Genomic DNA, 25,757 nt, shown 5'->3' on the forward strand with positions numbered 1-25,757 from the left:
GAGTATGGCCTGATGAGATGTGTGCATCAGGCTCCTGGCCTCCTGATTTCTGATGCCTTTCTGACACTCCTCTTCTGCATGTGGAGATGTGCTATCCCCTGGGGATGGAGGGAGTGACTTTGCAGAGAAGTTACTATGGCTCCAGTTCCATTAATTCATAGTCTCTATCTGCACTCCACACTGTGGCATTAACCATTCATTAGCTGCAGAAAGGAAGGCTGCTCTAGTGCTTAGGGTGCAAGCCTGGGACTTGAGGGCCCTTGGTTCAGCTCCTGCAGCCATCTGGGCTCAAGTAACTTAGTCTCATGCTGCCTCAGTTTCCAATCTGTAAAATGGACATAATGACGCTTCCCTACCTGAAGGCAGTATTGTGACAATAAACAGGGCAAAGATTTTTGGGGGGTTAGTAGTGGAACTCAGACACCCAGAATTCCCTCCTGATTTTCTTTTTGGCTAGCATGAATCAGTTCTTCCGAGTTATCTCCTTCCTTTGCAGCTGCCAGTGGGTGCAGCATGTGGTCTTGCAGGTGTGTACAAAGTCCATTCTAGTCCTTATGGATCTTGTGTGTTGCCTTGATTCTGCTGACCTCACTGAGCAACATTCAGCCCCATCCACCTCCATCAGCACCTTATTAATCACCAGTTTTCCCACTTCTTGTCACCTTCTAAGCTTTGCCTACTTGTCCTCAACCCCCCCCGACTCCAGTCCTCTGCTTTGACTTGCCCCAGTAGGCCGTACATCCTTTACCCATAGCACCAGCACCATCTGGAACAGCACCTTTTGCTCCTGCACAGAACTGAGTCATTAACTTTCTCTTTAAAACACCCCTGGAAATCCTATCACCTACTGGGTTCCGATTCCAAATGAAACAGCTAATTCCCGCCCTTGGACTCAGTCTCTCTCTCCAAAGTGCGACTGCTGCACCTGACTTCCATCCCGCCTACAGCTGCTGTTCTGAATCCTTCTTTCACACAGGCATGCTCTTCATTGACTGCAGCAGGCAGCCACATCAGAGCAGAATGCGGCCTGCTCCCTATGCTGCCATTGCATTGTTACAGACAGTGTCTCCTTGTGTGGCCTGTATAAATGGCAGTCACCTACAGAAAGATTTGGAAGACTGCTCGTAAGCATGCTGGATGGAAATGAATGATGTGTGTCTATCGGATGGACCTATGGCAGTAGTTCACAACCTTTCCAGACTATTATACCCTTTCAGGAGACTGACTTGTGTCTTGTTTATGTACACGTCTTGTGTCTTATCTATGTACATTGCATCTGATGAAGAGAGTCTTTGCACACAAAACCTTATGCTTCAAAATATCTGTTAGCCTATAACGTGCCCATTGTTTTTGTGTACCTCAAGTTTCACCTCACAAAGTCAGACATAACAGTAGAAAAGCACAACAGCACACGATTACTGAAAGAATTGTCTACTTCCTATTTTTTCACAATGTACTTAAATTGTGACCTTCCCTGGTTGAAAGAGACTGGTATAGCATACACAGCAGTGTTAATAAGTCATTGTTGGTATGAAATTTTAGTTTGTATTGATTTTTCTAGTACTTTTCATGTAGTCTGTTTTAAAGTAGGCAAATATCTAGATGAGTTGACCACCAAGAAAGCTGATGGTGACAGGATGTCTAACATAGTGAATGCCAGGGAAAATGAGATAGGATCAGAGGCTAAAATAGGACCTCAACATGTTAAAAATTACTTAGACAAATTAGACATGTTCAAGTCACGAAGGCTTGATGAAATGCAGCCTAGGATACTCAGAGACCTGACAGAGGAGACAGCTGAGCTATTAGTGATTATCTTTGAAAAGTCCTGGAACAGGAGAGAGATTCCAGAATAGTGGAAAAGGGCAAATATAGTTCCAATCTATAAAAAGGAAAATAAAGACAATCCAGAGAATTACAGACCAGTCAGATTAACCTGTGTACCTGAAAAAATAATGGAGCAACTAATTAAGCAATCAATTTGCAAACATCTGGATAAGGTGATAAATAACATTGAGCATGGGTTTGTCAAGAATGAATCATATCAAACAAACCACATAGCTTTTTAGATGGAGTACCAAGCCTTGTGGCTGGGGGGAAGCAGCAAATGTGATATATCTATTTTTTACTAAGTTTTTGATACTGTCCCACCTGGCTTCATCAACAAAATAGGGAAATGCAACCTAGCTGGGGCTACTATAAAATTGTAGGGAAAAACCATTCCCAGAGAATAGTTACCAGAGGTTTACAGTCATACTGGAAGAGCATAACAAAAGGGGTCCTGCAAAGATCAGTTCTGGGTCTGATTCTGTTCAATATCTTCATTGATGATTTAGACACGATCATAGAGAGTACTCTTATAAAGTCTGTGGATGGTACCTAGCTAGGAGGGGTTGCCAGTGCTTTGGAGGATAAGTTAAAATTCCAAGTGATCTGCACAAACTGGAGAAATGATCTGAGGTAGCTAGGGTGAAACTGAATAAGGACAAATGCCAAGTACTCAATTTTAGTCAGAAACAATCCACTGTGCACATACAAAATGGGAAATGACTGCCTAGGAAGAAGAGATGCAGAAAGGATCATAGTGGTCCACAAGCAACATATGTCTTAGCAATGGCTGCAACCAAAGCAAACATCATTCTGAGGATGTCAGGAGTGTCATATACAAAAGACATGAGAAGTAATTCTTCTGCTGTACTCTGCTGATTAGGCCTCAGCTGCAGTATTGTGTCCAGTTCTGGGCACCGTATTTCAGGAAATTTGTGTAAATACTGGAGAAAGTATAGAGAAGAACAATTGTTACAAAGAAGAGGGAGAAAAATTATTCTCCTTATCTCTGGTGATAGGACAAGAAGCAATGGGCTTAAATTGCAGCAAGGAACATTTATGTGAGACATGAGAAAAAACTTTGGGTCAGGATGGTTAACTACTGGAATTAATTGTCCTGGGATGTTGTGCAATCCCCCTCACAGGAGATCTTTAAGAGCAGGTTAGACAAACATCTGTCAGGAATGGGCTTGATAATACTTGGTCTTGCCATGAGTGCAGGGATTGGACCAGATGACCTCTTGAGGTCCCTTGCAGTCCTATGATTCGAACTCCTGGAAAACCTCTGGATACCCACATGGGTACACTTACCCCTGGTTGAGAACCACCAACTTCTGGTATATGTCTCCTTTACCCCATTTGAAGATCAGTCACCACCGAAGACTGGGGAATTAAACCAAGATACTGATATCACACAGTGAAAGTGAACACTGACTTTATGCTAGTGGCACTGAGGTCAGCAGGTGGCCCAAAGAATTTAGGTAGCGATCGGTGTTAAGAACTAGAAGCTGCACGTGAGCCTGGCCCTAGGAAGAAGGAAGCTTCGTGTTGTGCTTGTGCTAGTTCATAACAGTGTGGGGTTTGGGAGTCACCTGCCACCATCAGCAGGGACTCTACACCCAGTTTCACCCATCTCTCCAGTTTTTTCTTCATTCTCCACAATCTCTGCTGGATTAAAAACTGGGAGGAGAATTACTGACCACAAGGTCCTTATATGCTCAGCAAATTCATTACTTGCCTCCTATACCAATGAAGAAACAAGCCTAGAGAGGCAGATCTGATAAGAAACAGTGCATAGACAAAGGCTCCTAAATGCAAAAATATCGATATGGGGTTAGCAGCTCAAGTCTGGCTTGAGAGGTACTCGGCCCAGGGAGACGCAGCTATTTTTATGCCACCTCTGAAACCCCTGTGACCCTGCAGTCAGCCATGGTTACTACTATTTAGGGCTGTCCTAAGTTCCCCCCAGCTACAGTGTTCAGGGGATAGTTATGGCAGCTGGGGATGGTTGATCATGAATCTGTAGCTGTGGCAATGCCTCTAGGCCAGAGCACAGAAGCTTGGGGGTGCAGCGCCAGCTAACAGGCCCTACACCACCTGAAGATATGGCAGGGGCATTCTGAGGTAGCCAGTTAAGCAGCTTTGCACCAGCAGATTGGCATAGAGGCACAGCAATGGGAGGTGGGGGATGGGCACGCTAGGGCTTGCAGGCTAGGTCCCCTGGGTTCCCAGTTTTATTGATTTGTTTTACAGTAGAAGGCTCATGGGGCAATTATGCTATGCACTGCATGACAATCCAAGTGTCCCAAAAATTACACAGCCTACAGCCCTGTTGCAGCAATTGGTGCATATGGGTTATACTCAGGCCAGCTCTCTAATGCTGAGACCCCAACTGAATAACTTCCAGCAATGCAACTGCATTCTCTGTGCTGCTTGCCAGCACAGCCCGCTGAAAGCCCAAGCAATGAAACGGTAAATCTCCTCTGCTAGGTTATGTCACGGGAACCTTCAGTAATGAGACACGATTGTCTCGGTGCTGCTATAGTAGAGCCTGGGCCTGATGGGTGCTGAACACTCACCCTCCATGCACCACTCCTACTTCTTGTGCTCATGTACTGAAGCAGTCAGGACTCCACAGCGCAGCTACAATCCCTCTGCTATAGCCTAGCACCGTACCGGTCACCTCCAGCATCGAGTCACACGCGTATATCATCCCGCTGTGTTCCAGCTGCAGGTTTCTCCACAGCCGCTGGAGAAAGTTACATGATTTGCTCTAGCTGATGTAGTGACATTCAGTCTTTTCTTTTATCTCAGTGATTTGGCAGGGTGCTCTCCCAGAATTTTTTTTTAAACCCACACATATAATTTGCAGCAAGTGGAGTTCATAATCTGTTAATGTATTATCATTTCTGTCATCCTGGAGGGCCATTAGCAGAGGTAATAAAGGGAGCTGTAATTATAGGATCTGAGGCCACTCCAGACACAGCTGCTGTCACTCCACTTGCTGTATTTCATTCTGTGCTGGTGCTAGCAGCTGCCCACTGAGAACAGCACAGCAGTTACCTTGGGACAGTCTCTGTTGTCCCTCAGGAGACAGCTCCTCTGACTGCACAAAAGCATGTATAAAAGGTAGATGAAATACAAAAGTGATTAACAGAGGGGCTGAATGGGAGGAGAACAAGAAAGCAACTGTCATCCGAAGGGGAAAGCCTCCAAGCTGGCTGGCGAGGACACTGAGCTAATGATGTTTGCTGAACACTTTTAAATCATGCTTCTGATTGCAGGAGAGTGGCTTTAGGCTGAAGCTGTTTCATTTTGCTGGCATTGGAGAACAAGTTTGCTATGGGCCCTCATGTCCTGATGCACTGGGCTCATTCCTGTACCTTGGTTTTTAAAAACAATATTCTAACTTAACACCAGACTGGCAGATGTGATCTTTAGGTCTTTCGCCTTGTTCTTGGTGGCTATGGTCCAGGGACTAGATTTACAAGGTGGTGGTTGGTGGGGTTTAGGGACCTAACTGCCACTTTAAAAGAATCAAAGTACCCTGCCAAGACAAGTTTTCAGACAATTCAATACTACTAATGTTACAAAAAATACTCCTTCAGGACTCCCCAGTATCGCACACTGCTAACCTGTGAGGCACATGCCAAAATGCTGTTGCCTGGATTTTCCAGTGGGGAAAAAAATTTAACATCAAACAAGTTGTTTGTAAGGAGTCTGCTGGGCTGTTTCAGGAGAAATACTGGGGATCAGGTAGCTACACTGAAGGATAGGGATAGGGGCCAGAGTGACCTAGACAAATTGGAGGATTGGGCCAAAAGAAATCTGATGAGGTTCAACAATGAGAAGCACAGAGTCCTGCACTTGGGACAGAAGGATCCCAAACATTGTCACAGGCTGGGGACCAACTGGCTAAGGAGCAGTGCAGCAGAAAAGGACCTAGGGATTACAGTGGATGAGAGGCTGGACATGAGTCAACAGTGTGCCCCTGTAGCCAAGAAGGCTAAGGGTATATTGGGGTGCATTAGAAGAAGAATTTCCAACAGATCTAGAGACGCTGTTATTCCCCTCTACTTTGCACTGGTGAGGCCCCATCCAGTTCTGGGCCCTGCAGTATCAAAAAGATGTGGACACATGGGAGCAGGTTCAGTGGGGGGCAACAAAAATGAGTAAGAGGCTGGAACACATGACCTATGTGGAGAGGCTGAGAGATCTGGGCTTACTTAGTTTGCAGAAGAGAAGCCTGAGGGGCGCTTTGATAGTAGCCTTCAACTTCCTGAAAGGGGGCTCTAAAGAGGTTGGAGAGAGATTGTTCACAGTGGCGACAGATGGTAGAACAAGGAGCAATGGTCTGATGTTACAGAGGGAGAGGTGTAGGTTGGATATTAGGAAAAACTATTTTACTAGGAGAGTGGTGAAGCAATAGAATGCGTTACCGAGAGACGTGGTAGAATCTCCATCCAAGAGGTTTTTAAGTCTCAGCTTGACAGTCCTGTCTGGGATGACATAGTTGGGATTGATCCTGCTTTCAGCAGGGGGGCTGGACTAGATGACCTCCTAAGGTCCCTTCTAGCCCTAAAATTCTCTGAGTCTATGATTAAGAATGTTATACAATACAGAACAGCTGTAAGAAGAGAATGTCAAGTGGCAGAAGGCACCTCTGGCCAGCCTCAACTTGAGCCCCTAGCTCCCTGTGAGGGCCTAGCTTAGGCAGCTCCCCCCACAGCATGCTGATGTCTGGTAATCCATTTTTAGCTCCCAGTTCCCCAGGGTCTAGCTGCTTGAATCCCACTGAATGGCAGGGTAGCCAAGAGACAGGCTCTTTAAATGCTCAGCCTGAGAGCCCATGGGGGCTTCAAACCTCACACACCTAAGGGGCTCAGTTGTTTGGGAACCTGTGTGTGTGTGTGTGTGATTAACCCTGACACCTGAGCTCATTGGTGTCTGGGTTTGGGGGGCTGACAAACTCAAGGAACCAACTGCACTGACACACCCATTTGAGGCAACCTCCTTCCCTGTGGTGCTGACTCACTCAGTTTTATTCATTTCACATCTCTGACAGGAGGGTTTAAAAGAAAACGACTGTATTCTATTTTATTATGCTTTAAAAAAGCTCTTGTACAAAGCACCAAGAGCACTTTGCTTTAAAAGCAGTGTGATTAGTTTATTGCTGTCGAGCTGGACTGAGCCCCTCTGACCAACCCAAGAGCTGTGTTGATTGCTTTGCCACACAGGGGCCCGGGGCAGGGGGATGTGTGCGTTCCCCACAGGAAAGGGAAATAGAAAATAAGGGAGATTTTAGGAGAACCCCTCCTGCCCAAAGGGGGGAAAAAAAAGGCCATTTTATAGATAAAAGGTTAGTCTGAATCTGCAAAAACAACAAGAAGTCCTGCGACACCTTAGAGACTAACAGGTATTTTGGAGCATCAGCTTCTGTGGGCAAAGACCCACTTCATCAGTTGCATCCACAAAAGCTTATGCTCCAAAAATTGTGTTAATCTATAAGGTGCCATGGGACTTCTCCTTGTTTTGCATTTTATAGAGTAGCTGTCACCTGGAGTTTATCTCATTCTTCTAGGAGAGCAGCAGCAATGATAAGATGAAAAACACAAGGGGTCCAAAATAAAGTTCAGGGAGGAAAGGGCTGTGTTCATCACAGGCCTCAGCAAGTGATCCCTGCACATCCCCAGTGCACAGCAGTGATAATGGGCTTCAACACATAGGAGTTTGGGAACTAATAGCCACAATTAGGGCATTTTTGGCTGTGCTCCCATACCCTTCACTGGATTGCGTTAATGCCCTTTCTGTTAAGGGAGTTAACCCCGCGGCTGGGTTAATGGAACAATCCAGGCTGAGATTCCTCAATCAGCAACATAGCCCAGTTTGTGCTGAATCAGCCCCAGGTGGATTCCACAGCTAGTGAGTGGTGTAATCCCCGATACTGCAGATCTCCTTTAAGAAGGGCGCCTCTGGCATTAACCTCCGCTCCCAAACACGGCCTGCAGGAAGACCTATTTCTCCAATCTCCCCAGCCGGGTGTGGCTCTCAAACTCCTAGCAAATCAATGGAACAAGACTAGGAGCCACAAAACCTGAGTTATGCTCATAAGCTCCCTGTAAAATGAAGTGGGAGAGGTAAGTGCCTAAGCATGGGACCCGCAGGTTAGGCAAAAAGACAGGTAAGCTAGCCAATGGTGGATGCCAGCAAGAGGGGTGTTCTGAGTCACCACCTGTCCCCCCCACCCCCACAAACTCCCCACCCCAGTCATGAAGGTAAGCATTTAAATCCAGGCTGCAAGCGCCTATCTCTGCTTGCAATCCACAGCCAGGACCCACTGCCTGGAGTCAGGCTGTGTAGGCACCTCAGCCACTTCTTGTGAGGAGGTGGTGGCCTTTCTTACAATCGGGGAGGAGCCATGTTAGTCTGTAGCCTCACAAACAACAAGCAGTCTGTAGCACCTTAAAGGCTAAAAAAATTATTTACTAGGTAACACGCTTTCATGGGTAAGATCTGAGGAGCTGAGGAAGTGGCTTTTACCCATAATAAATAATTTATAACAATAAATATGTTGGTCTCTCAGGTGCTACAGGACTGCTTGTCATTTCTAACAAATGGTTGGGGAGATTCCAGTTTAATTCCCTCCTCAACACGTTTCTTACTTTCTATGGACCAATTAATAGTTTTAAATGAAAACAGAATGACTTCAGCAAGAGACAGCCACATCAGAATAGCCTGTAGCCCAGTGATTTAATCACTCACGTGAGGGGTGGGAAAACCCCTGTTCAAAGCCCTTCTCATTGAGCAGTAGGGAACTGAACTGGGGTCTCCCACATCCCAGCTGACTACCCGACCCCCTGGATATAAGGGAGCCTCCCTTGTCATGTACAGAGTGTTCTGAGTACACCTACTGGACTGTGCCCTGTTGGAGACAGGCAGGGAAATGCCGGCCTTTCCTTGGTTTGAGGATTTTGCTGCAGCTTAAGCATGGAAGTTGTCTGGACCCCTGCTTGATGCAGCAGGCACATGCACTGAGGCAGAAACTTTGAAGCCTAGGGAGCCCTTACACTGGAAATGTAGGTGCCAAAGTGATTTTAGGTGCATATAAGGCAGTTGGGTGGGGTGCTTTGTGGATCTCAAAGGTATCTAAATCTGCCTTTTAGGTGCCTAAATGCCTTTGGCTATAGGTAGGCCAAGGTGCCCATGAGTCCCCTCTTCAAGCAACTCAAGAAGTCTCCTCGGGGGAGCTGCCAACCTTAGAACCCAATGACGACAAATCTTACAGAGAAGCAGTCACTCAGAACAAAGAGGAGCAGCAGCCAAAAAGAGAAAAGGACAAGCTGCAGAAATTAGTCAATGTATGAGCCAAAAGCCTGCTAGGCCTAGGACAACTGAACTCTGGCAGACACTCCCAAATGATCAGACGCGGTCTAAGATATTTCATGGAAAGATGCTGCATGGCTGAAGCAAGGAACCGATGAACCAAGAAGTGGAGTGGGAGGAGTGAACCTGTGCAGAAGCTGAAGTAATGTGTGCAAGGTCTGGCAGCAGATTCAGTCTAGCTGAATGCAAAATGTTCCTCTGGGCTAGGACAGAAGCAGCATTACTGCCCTCCTTCAACACAGGAGACAGGAATTCCAAAGCTCTGGTCTTCATGTGAGTGGGTCTTGCTCATTAGCTTGGCTCCTCATCACTAGGGAAGCTTCCCCTTCAGATGGGCAGTGAGCTCCCTAGTCTGTGGGGCTGCTGCAGCAGAGCTCCTAGCCGCTAGTGGCAACGGTAATATGATGACCCACATTTCCATTGGTAACAGCACTCAGTCACCATGGTTATTGATAGCCACAGTGGATTCAGACTGTCGTGAGCCAATGCAATATGTCATGCAAAATCACTGAAGCCTACTGTTGTACTGCATAATCCCAAAGGCTCAACATCAGGGTTACTACTGAGTGCTCTACAAAATCATGTCTAAGGCTACCACATCATCCTAGGACACTAAGTGTAGGTAATTAATTTACACAAATCAATCCGATACCATACTGGAACTCATTGCCAATGAGAGCTGCTCATGGTGAAGCCTTCTCTTGAAGTAGATTCAACCCATCCGAGTGCCAAGATAAAATGACGCATAGAGAGGTAAATAATCACCTTCCCTTGTCTTTCACACTAATATTCCCTCCCCATCTTCTCCCTTGTTACCTGGGATGTGCTTTGCCCATCCAATGATCACCACCAGTTCCCTGTCTGCTAAGTCACAGAGGGTTGTCAGTGCTTTGATGTCACTCTCCGGCATGGTGGGGTCAGGCATAGCATAAATCTTCTCCGGTTCTGCCACCAGCAAGTGGGAAACGATTTTAGTCACTGCAAATGTCAAAGGAGAAGTTACTACTGTACCTTTCAGGAGCTGGTGTGCCTGTAGTGCTCTCGGACAGTGTTTAGCAGGATACAAAACTGATAGGAGTTCTTATACCACGGGGTCTACAGTTTGGGACTTCAGAAATGTGTTATGTTCACAGCAGGAAGGAGACTGCACTGTACTTAGCACAGAGTTTTCAGACTTCTTAGGCCGTGTGTTCCTTTCCAAACAACAGTCTACCACATACCCTCAGAAGAGATGGGTAATAACATACCTAGGATTAGATTGCCAAGTCTTGCTAAACAAAATGAATTTTCTGCCATTATAGGACTTTTCTCACACCTACCTGCTGATGACAGGCTGCATATCCCTATGGGTATTGGTAACATAGTTTGAAAACCACTGGTGCAGAGGTTGGAAACAAGAATCTGTGATTCTTCAGTAGGCAACACCAGCAGAAGTCTGCCAAAAGCAGGAGCTCGTTATAAGACATTGCTCAGTTGTATCAGGTAGATCCCATAAGCATATGACAGGGTGAGAAAAGTCTAAAATCAATGTGATGGGCAAACAGCTGATGGTGAAATGTCCAGCTTGGTAACATGGTAGAAAGAGATCAGGGTGTGGGATTGTAACTGCCAACAGGCGGCCTTGAGCCTGGGACCTCTGGAGCTTAGTGCAGGAGCTTCTATATTTTGAGCTAAAAGTCAGGTGGTGCTCAGCTAAGCAGCAGCAGAGACTCATTTTTTTCTCTCTGTAAGTAGTCTAAGTGCCACTGCATGGGACGATGAACCACACCCAGTAGGTGTGTGGGCTACAGGATGGCTTAGTGGGTCTTCAGTGTAGGGAAGACCAAGAAATCCCTAAAGTTATGTACTTAGTGTGTGTCTGTCTCTGAGAAACCTCTGACTAATGATCCAAAGAATGTAACATCAGTGAGGCAGAGCCTCAGATGATGCTATTCCACCCACATTCCAAGTGAATTGAAAAAACAAATATCTGACAGTGGTGGTTTGTAATGAGAACAGAAGGGGAAAACAAGCCCACCACGTTACATGGGCGCCCACGACACTAACAGAAAAAGAAGCTGTGCTGGCCATAAGGAACACAATAGGACACGTGTACATACATGGCTTTTTGGCTGGAGGAGGAATCTGTAAGCTCAGATAAGTACTGCTCTCAGAGTCCAGTCTCCTCTTGTACTTCTGGCGTCCTCCGCGGACTCGATCCAGACGAACTCCTGCAGGTAACAGAAGAAAGAAACTTACAATCCCCTACCAGTGTCACAATGAATCCTGACGTGTCACTGCTACTGCTTTGTACGAGAGGAAGTCTGGAGAGTCTTCCTTACCTAGTAGGACTTCCCGGACCAGGCCACCTGGCCTGTGCACTGAATCCAGCACAACTATCTCAACAAGGCCAGCTGGGCACCCTCCTGCTCTGACAATATCACTGGGACAGTTACCTCTCCTGAAAACATTGATGAAGACGAAAACCAGCCCATCGCAACTTTTGAATCATTGGCTGGTGGATAAATTGAGGGCTTCAGATTTCAGTGCCCTCTGGATGATCATATTTTCAAAAGGAAAACCTCAGAAATGTCAGTTGAACCTTTTAGATTGTTCGTAAAAATGAAAAGTTAACTGTTCTGTGACCTTTTGCTGTTTTTATTTGAGGAAAGCGGCTTGTACCAAATTAGGAAATATGAACAGAACCAAAGATTTGTTGGGCAAGGCAGCCCATAATGAAAGTAGAGCTAAATCTAAACAGAAATAACACATTGCAAATTCTACCACAGTAAGGCAATGATAAAGCTGAACTAAGGTGACTGCAAATACCCGTAGCAATGCCTTAAATACAATGAGTTAAACAGTAAACAGTGCATCAAATGCAACACCAAAATCACTATACTTATGCAAATAGCCATAGTAAGATTAATCATCAATACAGCAGCAGCCCCCAATCTTCTATACCAGTACTAGACTTGAGTGAAAAGTGGAAAAATGACCATAAATAGCTTTACCATTGGTTCCTTGGTCCCTTGTATTCAATTTCTATGAAATTGGGGGATTTGAATTTTACTTGGCCAAACTGCCACTGAAAGCCAATCCTGAGTATACATGAAAACTGAATTTTAAATTTGCAAATGCAGGTATTTACCGCTGTAATATTTGTGTGCTGATATCATCCAATCAGAGTAAGAAACAATGACACATGAATTATCTGACCAATCATATTAAACAGCAACTATTTGGTGCTCAATCCATAGAGTAAAAAGGAAAAATGAGGGTGAGACAGATGACTACATTTTGAACGACATGGACGGTTAAGGATCCTGCAGTTTGCTCACATCTATTGTACAGCAGAGAGAGACTTAATCTGACAAGTAACTTTCTCATTTCAGCCTAGCACTTTGTTCACTAACCAATACTGTTACACTAACCTGGAGGCACTGTAACAGCTCCGTACCAGCAGCAATAGCCTGTACAGCAGTCATAGCTTGCTACTAACCCTGCCACCACTCTACAGTAACATCACTGCCCACGTGAGGGCTATACAGTAAACCCTCGAGTTGCATGAGGGTTACATTCCTGCAACCCCCACTTAACTCACATTTTCATGCAAGTCAGGGGGAGTGGGGAAGAGATGGGAACCAGGCCGCAGCCAGGGCTGGTCAGTTTCCTGGCTCCCAGAGTGGCAGAGAGTCGGAACCAGGGGGCAGGCTGGTTCCTGTTTCCCCGCTGCTTGAGGGACCCAAGAAACTGACCAGATCGTGGCTGGCCAGTTTTCTGATTCCCACCAGCACAGGGCAGCCGAGACCAGGCTGCCACTTGGTTCTCAGCTCCCTGCCACACGGGGGACCCAGGAAACTGACCAGCCATGGGAAACTGACCAGAGCAGCATCCTGGGTCAGTTTCCTGGGTCCAGCCAGTGGAAGGAAGCCAGGAACCCGGGCAGCCTAGCTCCCCACTCTCCTCCACTCCTGGGAACCAGAAAACTGACCAGAGGGGAGCCAGAAGCTAGACTGCCGCCTGGTTCCCAGTTCTCTGCCATTTGTGGGACCTGAACAGCCCACCAGGGCTGGTCAGTTTCCTGGCTGTTTCTCCCTGCCTTCCCCCAGCCATGTGGCTGTCAGACTGACAGTGTACGCTGGGGGAATACAGGGAAAAAGGACTCTTAGCCTGCCTAGCTGCCTGCAGCTGCAAGTAGCTAGGCAGGCTGACAGGCACAGAGCAGCTTCAGGTTGTGCTTAACTCATATTAAAGCAAGTTATGTGCAACTTAAAGCCGTGTATTTTGAGGGTTTACTGTAGTGTGGTTTTTAAGCTATAGGCCTGCATGGCAGAGAGCCACCCTGCCCCACAGCATGGAGCACACGACTTTGGCTTACTGGTATTGATGTGGGAATGCAGTCGTTGGTGAGGGTGCTGTTGACACTGGATGGTGTGGGTGCTTAGTTTTTGGTATTGCTGTTGGTGCTAGTGTCTTTATGAATATTAAAGCCTTTAGGGCTTCACAAGCAGATTCCTCTTCTTAAGGTACAGCTCTTCAGTGCTGCTCCTTGCACATGAGCTACTCAGGGGGAGGTAAGTGCAAGCTGCTCCATTCAGTATGATAGAACACATTCATTTCCATGGTCTGCCATCCCCACCCCAGCAACCAGCATTTTAGGGGGAGCAGCCATAGACCCACCTGCTCTCTGTCTAGCCTTGCTCCATTTTCAGAGTCCAGCTCCCCATTACAGAAGGCAGAGGAAGTGACCAGTCCTTGAAAGCCCCAGAGCAAAGGCATTGTGATGGTGAGTGGCCCTTGCACAGGAAAGAAGGGAAGAGCAGGAGAGGCAGGTGAGGGAGAAAAGTGGGCATGGCTGACTTAGGCTCTGCTACACTTGGTTCTCCACCGGCATGGGACCTTGCCCTAGTTACAGCTGTCTCCGCAAGGGAAGCTGGGCTGTTCAGAATCAGGAGCAGAGTAATGCCAGGTCAGCCCCTCTCTGCATCAGGCCAAGCACAGGGGCAATCCAAGCCTAAAACTATACCTTAAGCCATGCGTCTGGACTCCAGAAGGATTAATTTGAACTGAGATGTTAGGCCTCACTCCACTGTCTTCCCCATCCCTATTGTTATTTACATGAGTGCAGAGGGGTGCAAAAAAGGTGTCCCCTCTGACCACTCTGAGTTGGCAGCACTTAACACCCACTTTGCACAGGTGTAAATGATGATGACAGAGCTGTGCCTAGCTATAGTGGAGCTGGGTGGCTGCTGAGGGTGGACATTAGAACCACAAAGGGCTCACGCTCACTTCCACGACTGATGTGTGGCGGGCCAGTGCTCGTAGACGTGTAGGTTTGATGCAGCTCTGCTCCACCACAGCCCATCCCACATTCCCCACCAGAATGCCCTCATACACCTCTTCCACCCTTGTGCAGGGGATGTTGCAGCTGACTGATGTGGCAGGACTTTCAACCAACAGATAATTCACTGCTGTCACTCTCTTTTAAGGCTATTCTGTGCTGCCTATATAGTACAAATTTATCTGGCACAAAGAGACCTTAGGGGACTGGAGAATCTTACACAAAGTACAAGGCAGCAGCCAATCAGCTGCCAGGAGTTCAAATAGCATTTTTTCCTGTGAGTAAAGTCAGATATTTAGAGGTGCTGAGCTCAGGGAGGCAGGGGTGATGGCTGGGCACACAGACATACCAGGCCAAAGACCAGGAAGTGAAATGTGTAGAGTCAGAGCGTATTGAATTTGCTGTAATTGGCCCATTTTCTAAGCTGGTCACTGAGCCAGAAAAATCAGTGGGACCTGGCTCCCACCTCACAAGAGCACCTTGAAAATTTTAGCAGTGTTTCTTATTTCCCTTCTCAGCACCGAGGGGACTGGCTGGATGGCTCTTCCACCAAATTCTCATCAAGTTCCTGGGAGAGGAGGATAAAAACAGCAGAATCTGGAGCCTCAGACCACCCAGGAAGTGTGGCAGGCCCACGCAAGTACAAATCCAGAGGCCTGTGTTAGACAGGGAGACCCCACGACTGGCTTCTATCCTGTGACTTCTGTATTGAGATAAATGTGTTCTGACTGCAAAAGACACAAACCCCAGGAGGCCTTGACCACATGTTGTGCTGAATGAGCAGCACCAGTGCCTCAAGTCAGTCAGGGAGAAAACATGCCTCCCCAGGAAGTGTTGAGCCAGCAGCAGAATGGGGAAAAGGCTGTGAAAGTGAGAAGCAGCTCCAATGTGCCAGTGAATTGCCTGGCTCAAGGAGGACTTCCTGAATGAAACAAAGCTTCCCATTCCCCCTCATTAGAGGCTCTCAGCTCCTGTTTCTTTTATGTGCTGATAGGCAGATATGACATTAGAGGGTGGAATCACCTATCTGCTTAGTCAAGGAAGCTAGGAACCAATCTGCAATTCCCCAGCGTGCATTCTCTGCACATTTTGATGAAGCAAAAGAGAAAAAAAAAACAGTGCGGTAGTTGCTTTACTTTCACCAAGGAGACATGCAGACAGGCGCATCGTCCCTAGCATTTGGCTGGTAGAATGGCTGCACAGGTTGCAGAGGTATTAGGGGTCTTCAATCAGATTATAGGGACACAAAGGACTTAAGTGCATTAAAAGAGCTAGAGAGACACAAGGAGATTTACCCTCCATCCCTCCTTCCCTGGCTGAGTGGATACAGACCTGTTCATCCAAGGACTTTGGCTTGTTAATTTCAAACCAGACTGTATTTTCCGCCTGCCCCCCCATCCTGTGTGACACTCCTTGAGGCAAACACTTTAAATAAGGTCACAACCATTGTTCTGCCTCAGCAGCAGCAGCATTAGCCTTAAAGAGACAGTGTGTGGATTGACCCACATGCAAAACGACTCACACGTTTCCCAATCACTAATTGGGGCGCTCTCTAGGGGTGGCAAGCAACTAAATATATAACAAATGGATTGAAATGCATCTTATTATCGATTCTGTTTATAGCGAGCAAGATACTTGAGAAATCAGTCACTCCGCCCTGAAGTCTAAGCCAGTGCTTCCCAATTTTATTTGGACACAAAACCCTTTTAAACTTGAAAGAATTTTGCAGCACCCCATTCCCAGGCTTTATCCACACCCTTGGCTGCCAAACTTGCTCCCCCCATCTCTAGGCTTTACTCGCCCCAGCCCTCAAATCTGCCCCCCACATTCCCAAGCATTATCCCCCATTCTGCAAACTTGACCACCCCCGTCCCCAGGCTTAACCCCCAGAGCCCCAAACCTGACCCCCCGTCCCTAGGCTTAACTTCTCTCAGCCCCAAACCTGCCCACCCTGCCATCCCCAGGATTAATCTGCTGCAGCCCCAAACTGGCCCTGCAGGACTAACCCACCCATGGCACTGGCTGGGGAGCTCACGCTGGGGGACGACGTGCACCCAGTGGAATTCCGGAAGGCTGGTGTGGAGGTGTTCCAAGCTAAGTCACACCCACCAGATGGGGGTGGCCGCTCAGGTAACAGGGCAAGTGAGGGGCTCTCTGCCCTGCTGTCGCCGAAATCATGGAACTAAATTCAGTTGGTTTAACGGCCAGATCCCTCCTGCCACCCTGCCAGCCATTAAACCCATTAAATTTAGTGCTACTGTTTCAGTGGCAGCAGGGCAGGGAGACGCAGAGGAATTTTCTCACGGAACCCTTATTTTCACTTTGTGGAATGCCAGGGTTCTGCAGCTCACCGCTCGGGAAACACTGCTCTAAACAGTCCCACGCAGACCCAGGAAGGGGTCACAGCTGATAAGAACCTTTACTTTTCTCTTGCACTTGTCACTTCCTGGGGGTTTGTAACTTCTCTGCTTGGCTTGTTTACTGTCTGATTTTGTTAATACCTCTTAAAAGGCGTGGGGTGGGAAGGAAAAGAGCATTACAATGCGTGAAAGAAGCAGTGCGAGGTGTGGAGTAGTCCAGCTGCAGTCAGAAAGGTGATGTCAAACCCAAAGCAGGATGGGCAGGACTAGGAAGGCAGCGCCAGGCCTGGAGCAGCACAGGAGCAGGCAGTGAGATAAGGACGGGAAAAAGAAACATAAATGGAGATAAATTGTGAGAATAAAGGGAGCAAAGAGAGAGGGAGGCACATGTGAGCCAGGATGTGCAGGGTTGGAAATAGGCACATGGAGGTCAATCTGAAATCACATAGTGGTTAAATATTCCACTTCACCTTTAACGTTCAAGTGGGACACAAGGTATGGAAACGGTGGGATGCAGCCAAGCCTTTAGTGGATATACCCAAGCATGATTTGCTGCCTTTTACCCATCCCAGGATGGGTGCTATGGAATTTTGTTACCCTCCTGCTGCTGTATGACTTTCCAACTCATTTCACACAGGGGTCAGCTCCTGTCCCCCAGTTCCCAGCAGGACAGGTGTACACATCACGAAGTCACCAACCCCTTGAAACTCACTGGTCCTCTGGTTGGCAGCTTCAGCAGAGACACACAAACAGAATGAGCTTCAGAGACCAAATTCCTTCCTCCCACCTAGAGGGAGTCCCTCCACATCTGGCAGGAGGCACAGCAGCATGGAGAAGTTTTGGGGAAGCCTGCTTTTTCCCTCTCCCACTTTTAGGGCAGGGGCTTCTTCTGCCATGAAAGCTTTCTGGGCGGAAACTGTAAACATGCCCACAGATGAACTTGTGCTGTAACAAAGGGAGGGGCATACTCTGGCTCTGTCTCATCTGTGGGGAACCCCTCTTGTAGCCCTGTGACATTGGTCTGGCTAGTTTTGATTTGTTATTAGTTCTTCTGCCTGCCCTATCCCAAAGTGGGTCCCAACAGGAAGGAAGGGCCCTTGCCTTGGGTGTTTGCCAGACCCCACCCTTCTGCCCTGGCTAGGGTTGTCAGTTTTCTGACCATCCTGTGGGTGCCACTCATGTTCCAGGAGCTCATGTGAAGGGGATCTGTGACAGTGCCAAGCCTCTGCAGCACAAGAACCAATCTGCTGATCTGTTCAGGCTCCCTGCAATTCTCTGCTGTGCCCCCTCAGAGAGACATCTGCCTGACAAGTTCAGGATCAGATGTCGCCTCCCTGACTTGATAACATCAGGCTGTGGGGTTTTTTCTTAATGGAAGTAAAATAATTCCAGCTTTTTTTTTTTTTTTTTTGAAAGCTGGACTCACGCCTAGTCTGTCGGAAGTAAAAATAGCCGAGTGTGCAGAGGCAGCAGCACAGGAAATCAGGTTTAGTTTTTCTTTTATATTCTGGGGACTAAAAATACTCTTAAAAGCTCTGTGAAGCTCAGTCCTGGCCAGTGGGAAATGCAGCATAGGCCCAATATCTGCTGTCGTGTCAAATTACTGGCTTCACATCACTTTCTACAGCATCCTCTCACATGCTCATGAATTGAGAGTAACAGAGCGATCCATCCCAGCCTGAAGGCTTACAGCAGAGTGAAGCCAAGTGGCTCTGATGGGCTGAGCGGTACCCTGACTGAAAAGAACGCAATTAAATGGAACACTAAGAGGAGTGTGTAGGCCAGGGAGTGATGCCTGAGTGGTCACAGCACCATGGCTGTTCCCTGGATGCAGAGGCCAGAGCCTGCTTTCCCTGGCTAACTGGAATCTGAGGTACAGTTTCTACTCCAGAGCACCACTAGTACTCATACAGCGCCATGGCAGTGTGTGGCAGCAGATAAGCAAAAGCTTCCCGTCCCTAGCAGTCTAAATTAGGAAGCTTGCCATAACCAAGTGGTCACAGACAGTGGCTGCAAGGAGTGTAGTCTGGAAGCTTTAAACAGAAAGCAAGGGGAAGAGCTCTGGGGGACACATTGCTCCCAAGAAATAATACTGTGATTTTCCATCTACCATTTGCTGCGTGTTTTGCCTTTCTTCACAGGTGGCTGTGACTGGCATGTGGCGGAGTGCAGAGCGATGGCACAAGGAGAGAGTTCTAAAGGGCCAGTTGGAGAAAGAGGATATTATAATTAGACTTGACACAACAGTTTAAAAAAAATGGAATGCTGAAAAAAGAGGCTTCATTGGCCCATGAGGTGGTGGAGCAGATGGGCTCTAACCAGTCTCTGTCGGCTCTGTCCTATATGATTTGAAGGCTCCAGGTGTAGAAGGCACCATGGGAAAGAGTTGCAGACATTGATGTGCATCATGGATAACTTCTTGGATGGATTAGTGCACCTTTGCACATCTGCCACACCAAGCCCCTGCAGGACATTTGCAGTGTATGGCTGATACAGCCCCTTCCCCTCAAGGGTTCCATGCTGGCAGGAGCGGGTGGGGAACAAAGGGGGCTATTTAGCCCCAGAGCCTGGTCACCGTGAAAGGGCCTGGAGCTCTAGTAGGCAAATTCTGTATTCCTAAAATGGTACATAGTCAGGGCCTGGGTGAAACAGACAAAGTGTTACCACCTATGGCTCCTGCTCTAAAGAGCACTCCACAGAGAACTTCTGTCCTTGATTTTAAGCACAGGGGTATTTTAGATTAAGAGAATGAAAAACAATTTTTCCTTTCTTCTTTGGATGCTTTAAAAAGTGATATTTCTGGCCTGGGCTAGAGGCAGAATACTCTGTACACACAAACCATTAAATCCCATGCAGCAGCAACCTGAGCAGGGATGCCTTTTAATTTCCTGACACGAACTAGCCACTAAGCCAATTACCCAGAATTCCCAGAGGAGTCCTCTTTCCCAGGAAAAACCAACCATATTGCAGGGATTTCAGCTGAACTCTCACTGAAATCAAATATCATTTAGGAAACACATGGTCTGAAAACAAGGACGGGGCAGGGGGTGGAAGAGGGAGGTTTCTGGCAACACTTTGCTCTCATGAGAGATTCTGAAACAAAGGGAAAAGAGAAACCCCAGACTGGGTTACTCGGGTGAAAACGAGCTCTACTGTTTATTCAGCTTTCTGGGATGGATTTTTTGCAGGATGAACCCAGGGTTATTAAATGGAAATGGACTGGAGATCACTGGTGCCTGCCCAGGCCCATTGACAGGGGCTGAGGGCTAAAGGGGCAGTTGCAATGCTGCTTCAAAGAGGCCTGGAGCTCCAGGCATCACCACTGCTACTCTGTCAGCAGCGGCCGGAGCTCTGGGCTCCCTTGAAACGCCATGGCTCCATATCTCTAAGGAATGGGGACGGGGGACCTGGCCTCACAACACTGGGTACTCTGGTGACGAGTGCACCAGAAACAGATTACATTAGGTAGATAGGTAATGGTGGGTAACTGGCTTTTCAACACTGTATGCAAATTCTTTCTGAGGCAAATCTCACAAGGCCGTGGATTCCTAACTGAAGTATGAGATGTGTTGCTCATATCCATTCCATATAAGGGTATGTGGGCTCACCACCTGCACCGGTACGAGAAGTTTTTCCCTCACTGGTATCCTTCGGGGATCAGCTTCGGCGCCCCCCTAGTGTAATGTGCATGTGCCATAGTCTAAGGGACGCTGGCTTCCCCCACCATCAGTTCCTTCTTGCTGGAAACTCTTGACAGGGAAGAAGGAGGGCAGGTCATGGAATGAACGTGAGCGACTCATCTTGAATACAAGTTATGAACAGGTAACTGTCTTTTCTGCTTTGAGTGTCTGCTCATATCCATTCCATATGAGGTGAATCCCAGGTAGCACCAACAGAGCTCATGGAAGTGTAGACTGCAACATCGCTCTGCTGAACCCTTTGTCATCTCTGGCCTGTTGAGTGATGGCATAATGCACTGTTAATATGTGAACTGAAGATCATATCAGCTCTGCAAAAGGTGCTGGTTGGGAATGTGCGCCAGGAAGGCCCCTGAGAACACCTGGTGGAATGGACCCTCACAATCAGCAGGGGAGGAAGCTGTGCCAGCCTGAAACAGGTCCAAATGACAGAGACGATTCAGTTGGAAATTCTCTGTGAAGACACTGGAAGGCCCTTCATCCTGTCAGCTGTTGCAATGAGGGGCTAGTCCAGCTGTAGAAGAGCTTGATATGCTCCTGGTAAAATCCCAGAGCAGATTTGATATCCAGGGTTTGCAGCCTCTTTTCCTCACTAGTGGTATGCAGCTTGGGACAAAGCACCAGGAGGAAGATGTCTTGGTTAACATGAAAGGCAGACACCACCTTCACCAGAAAGGACAGATGGGAGGCACAGATGGACTTTGCCCTTGTATCAAAACAACATATGGCAGCTCCAATGTCAGGTCTTTGATCCCTGACACTTGTCTCACCAATGTTATCACCAAAAGCATAGGTGTGAAAGAGAACAGGATCCCACCTGTTCAAAGGGCAGGCCTGTAAGCCTAGAAAGAATTAAGTTAAGGTCCCACTGTGGGACAGGTGGGAAGAGTTTCTCAAGGCCTCTCAGAAATTGGACCAACGTGTCATGTGAGAACACCATCTGACCTTAGATCAGCAGGTGGGAAGTGGAAATGGCCACATGGCGCACCCTGATGAAAGAAAGGGCCAGTCCACGGTTCTTAAGATGGAACAGGTAAATCTAAGATAGATTGTAAGGAAGAGTGCAACAGAGAAGCGTCCCCAGTGGGAGAACTTCATCCATTTGGCCACGTAGGTTGCGCTAGTGGAAGGCTTCCTGCTTTCCAGGAGGATTTTTCTGGTCCTTGTTAGAGCAGGCCTGCTTCTCTGAGTTCAACCACACAACATACACAACATGAAGTGAAGATAAGAGAGGTTGGAGTGTAGGAGATGCCCATGATCTTGCAAGAGCAGATCCAGTCAGATGAAAAGGGGCCAGGGAGTGGTGACTACCAGGTCCATCATCATGCCAAACCAATGTTGGCATCGCCTTGCTGTGATGATTGTGACTTAGGCCTTGTCCCTCTTGATCTTTGAGAGGGCTCTGCTGATGAGCAGAACTGACAGAAACTTGTACAATAGATACCCAACTCCCCCAAAACTATGACAGGAAAAAGATGTCCGAGAGGGATTCCTGGCCTAGGCCCTGAAGGGAACAGAAGTGATGACATTTCCTGTTCTGTCTGGTGGTGAACAGGTCTACTTGGGGAGCCACCAGCGGGAACAGTAAAGATCATCACTTCCTGCCTTTGGAAGAGCATCCAAGTTACCTCCAGATGGAGCAACCATTCACGGTTAGAGAAAAAGGGCCTGCTGAGGCAATCTGCCGGCATGTTCACAATGCCAGGGAGGGGACATGCCTCCAGGGGGATTGCATGTTTGATGCAGAAATCCCACAATCAGAAGCCCTCTTGACAGAGAGCCAATGAGCATATTTGGCCTTTTCTGTTGCTGTAGAATGTTGATGCTATGTTGTCCAGATGATCTCTGGACTGGGAGTATACTGGCAACAGCCACGGCTGAAGAGGTTGTGTCCTGAGTCTCGCATGGTGGATGACATATGTACAGACTGCCATGTGGTCCAGTAACTGAAGACCTACCTGGGCTATGATCAGAGGGAACACAGGGACATTTTCAATGATGTCTGCCATTGTCCAAAATCTGACTTGTGGCAGGAACACCCTGGCACAGATGCAGTTGAGAACCACTCCAGTGAACTCCATCCTCTGCACTGGAACTAATGCTGACTTTCCACTAGTTACCAACAGGCCCTTGTTAGAGCAGGCCCGCTTCTCTGAGTTCAACCACACAACACCCACACCAAGAGGTGAAGATAGGTGAGGCTGGGATGCAAGAGGTGCCCATGATCTTGTGAGAGCAGATCCAGTCAGATCCAACAATCCTATGGCTCTGGGGCTGTTGTGGTTTGAAATGTTGACAGGCAGAGCTGAGACATATGCACATATGGATTTTAATGTGGTGCAGAACTCCTTCAACCAATGAAGTTTTATGTCTTCACAGCAAACAATTCCTGGCAATCAAAAGGAAGGTTCTGCATGAATTGCTGGATCCCAGTCAAAAAGCTGGACAGAATCAATCAAGACGCACTGCTCAGAGAACTTGCTGAAGCCATAGTGTGAGCTGTGGAACCCACTGCATTTACAGCTGTCCGCAGAGCTGCTTTGACTGAAGCACTACCCTCCATCCAGGATCGCTGAGAACTCCTTCCTGGTGATCTCAGGAAGCCAGTCCTTGAACCTGGCCATAGCCTGCCATGTGTTGAAGTTGCAGGGGCTAAGTAGAGCTCAGTGGTTGACAGCTCTCACCTGGAAGCAAGAAGATGAATAAACATTCCTTTCAAACAAGTCCAGCCTCCTGGAGTCTTTATTTTTAGGTGTCACTCCTGGCTGAGCTTGTCTCTCCTTATTCATCAATGACCAAGACTAAACATGAGCTTGAGGCCATTTGGGTGTGTAGGTATTCAAGATCCTTCACTGGCACACGATATTTACATTCTGCCCATTTTGAAATGGGGGCAGAGATGAAAGGCTTTGCCACAAGACATTAATAAGTTTAGACACCCCCTCATGAATGGATAGCATCACCTGAGCCAGCGATGTAGAGCAGACAAGAAGTCCAATTGTTCCTTTAGGTTCTCTGTATGGATCCCAAGTTGTAGGTGACTCTTTTCAACAACTCCTGGTAAACCTTCGCCTCATCCTGAGGGACGCTCTGTGTGTGCGTGCGTGCATGCGTGTGCGCACGCGCATGCGCGCGTGTACGCACTGGGAGGGAAATCTGTAATCATCACATCAAGGGAAGATGAGGACAAGGTTGGTGCCACTCTGCTGCCTCCAGTGGCTGTCCTAGTGACTGTTCCTCAAGGTTCAGGCAGATCTGAAGGGTTCTCTCTCTTGGGAGGACTGCCTCTGGAAGGGGGTGAAACTGCATGACCGATCGTTTGTCTGAGGTCCCTACACCAAAAGGGACACTTGCGCAAGCTGGGTAAAACCTCTAGGCTTCCACGGATACCAGGCAGTAACTCCTGGCCCTGAGACCACAAGCAGCCAGCAGTAGCACTGGGGAAGTGGGTACCACTGGTGCTGGAACTTGGCCTACCAGCAACAATACCGAGCTGATGCTGGAGTCTGAAGAGGATTGCTCTCGGGCAACCATCTGCAAGTCAATGGGCAGCTTGTCTCACTGCAATGCCGAGAACTGGGTTGGGACTTGTGGTGAGTCACCGCTATAGGTTCTTCGAGACCAACAGCATTCAGCAGATCAGCAACAGTGGCCTGGTGATCTATGCCTCTGAAATGGGAGTGAGTCGGTGCTGGGAAAACCTCCCTGGATGAGGGGACCCATGCTCCAGCAATGCATATTGGCACTCTGAGGATTGGTGGCTTTACAGCACATGTCCAGAGGCTGCAACGGACGCCGAGTTGTGGGCAAAGTGCTGGGCCAGTCCTGGTGCTGTGTTGCTGAGAGCAGTGCACCTTTGTATGTCTGTGCCGTAATACTGGCAAGCTTCACTTCAAATCCTGCAGGCAATGAGTCTCCCTGAGTCCGGAGATCAACATAGGCTTTGCTAAGTCTGCCTCTCTGCCTGCAAGGCCTGGTGGCAAAGATGGGGACCGCAAAGATGGAGACTTATGGAAAGGTCCCAAGATGGGTTCAACCTTGGATTGGGGTACTGCCATGGCCAGCGTGGGTGGCGCAGACAGCACCATGAAATTCTGTGCTGCCTGCAGGGCTTTCAGTGCTGATGGGACACACAGTTACCTGAGGCTCATGTCACTGTCTGGTGAGGGAGGTGTAGCTCAGGGTGACCTAAACCAGTCTACTTGAGCTGGAGCCAAACCTGCAGGAGGAGGAATGGGGCCACCCATCTTAGGTCTTCGCTCACCTCCCACCCTCTCCTTCCTCATGCAGGAGATCTTCCTCTCCCAGTCTTCTTCTGCACTTGGCAGGTGCTGGGGAGAGTATTCAGGCAGGTCCAGGGAGAGCACCGGGGTAGGGAGAGGGCAGCACGCCACATTGCTGCTGTAGTGCTGGGAGTAGAGTCGGTCCTTAACTGCTCTGGCACTGGAAGAAGTGCTGATTCCATCAGGAGCACTCTGAGATGGATGTCTCGCTCCTTCTTCATACAAGGTTTAAAGGCCTTACAAGTTCGACACTTATTGCGCATGTGGGACTCACCCAGGCACCTCAAACAACTGCTATGCAGATTATTCGAGGGAACAGGTTTCATGCCCCACCCCCAACTGAGTCCCACCTGGGATTGCCCACCTACCTACCTACACCTATTTACAACTATTTTACAGTTTTTGTATGAACATGCATATAATTACCGAGCAGTAGACATTCCACCACCATCCTAATGGCAATAAGGAACTGAGGGTTGGTAAACCTGGTGGCATCCCTTATACTACACATGTGCATGTCACTTCAGGAAGTGGCGGAGCTAGTCTGTTAGTTATACCACCGAGGAAGAAACTTCCTGCACTGGTGTATGTGGCGAGCACATACATTTCATATGGAATGTATACAAGCAAGCACTCGAGAATTTTAACATTTCTTCTGTCATTTCCTTGGGAAATGCACTGGTGTGACAAGTAGCACAAAGGTAGCACAGAAAGGGCTCTTTCTGGAATTCCAATATCTGGGGTTCCTATACCCGGAAGTTCCAGTTTTTGGAAGAATGGACATCTGTAGAGAAGGAAATAAATCATATCCCATTCCTGCCAAGTCTATGAGTCTTCTGTGAATATCTTATTGGTGATGAGAGTCCCTCTTCTGCTCCTGGAG

The 25,757-nt window shown here is 47.9% G+C and overlaps 1 protein-coding gene across 3 annotated transcripts in view; it reads right to left on the reverse strand.

Annotated features, from left to right (window-relative positions):
• Window positions 1-25,757, reverse strand: part of ESRRB (estrogen related receptor beta) — a 187,367-nt gene that overhangs the window by 18,214 nt on the left and 143,396 nt on the right. For all 3 annotated transcript variants that reach the window (XM_074996736.1, XM_074996737.1, XM_074996738.1), the window contains 2 exons: window positions 11,310-11,420; window positions 10,027-10,188 (listed from right to left, as the gene is read on the reverse strand). In XM_074996736.1, coding sequence (XP_074852837.1) covers window positions 10,027-10,188; window positions 11,310-11,420 — 273 coding nt within the window. The remainder of the gene's footprint in view (window positions 1-10,026; window positions 10,189-11,309; window positions 11,421-25,757) is intronic.

This window comes from Carettochelys insculpta, chromosome 6, assembly GCF_033958435.1.
Source record: "Carettochelys insculpta isolate YL-2023 chromosome 6, ASM3395843v1, whole genome shotgun sequence".
In the NCBI taxonomy this organism is placed as follows: domain Eukaryota; kingdom Metazoa; phylum Chordata; order Testudines; family Carettochelyidae; genus Carettochelys; species Carettochelys insculpta.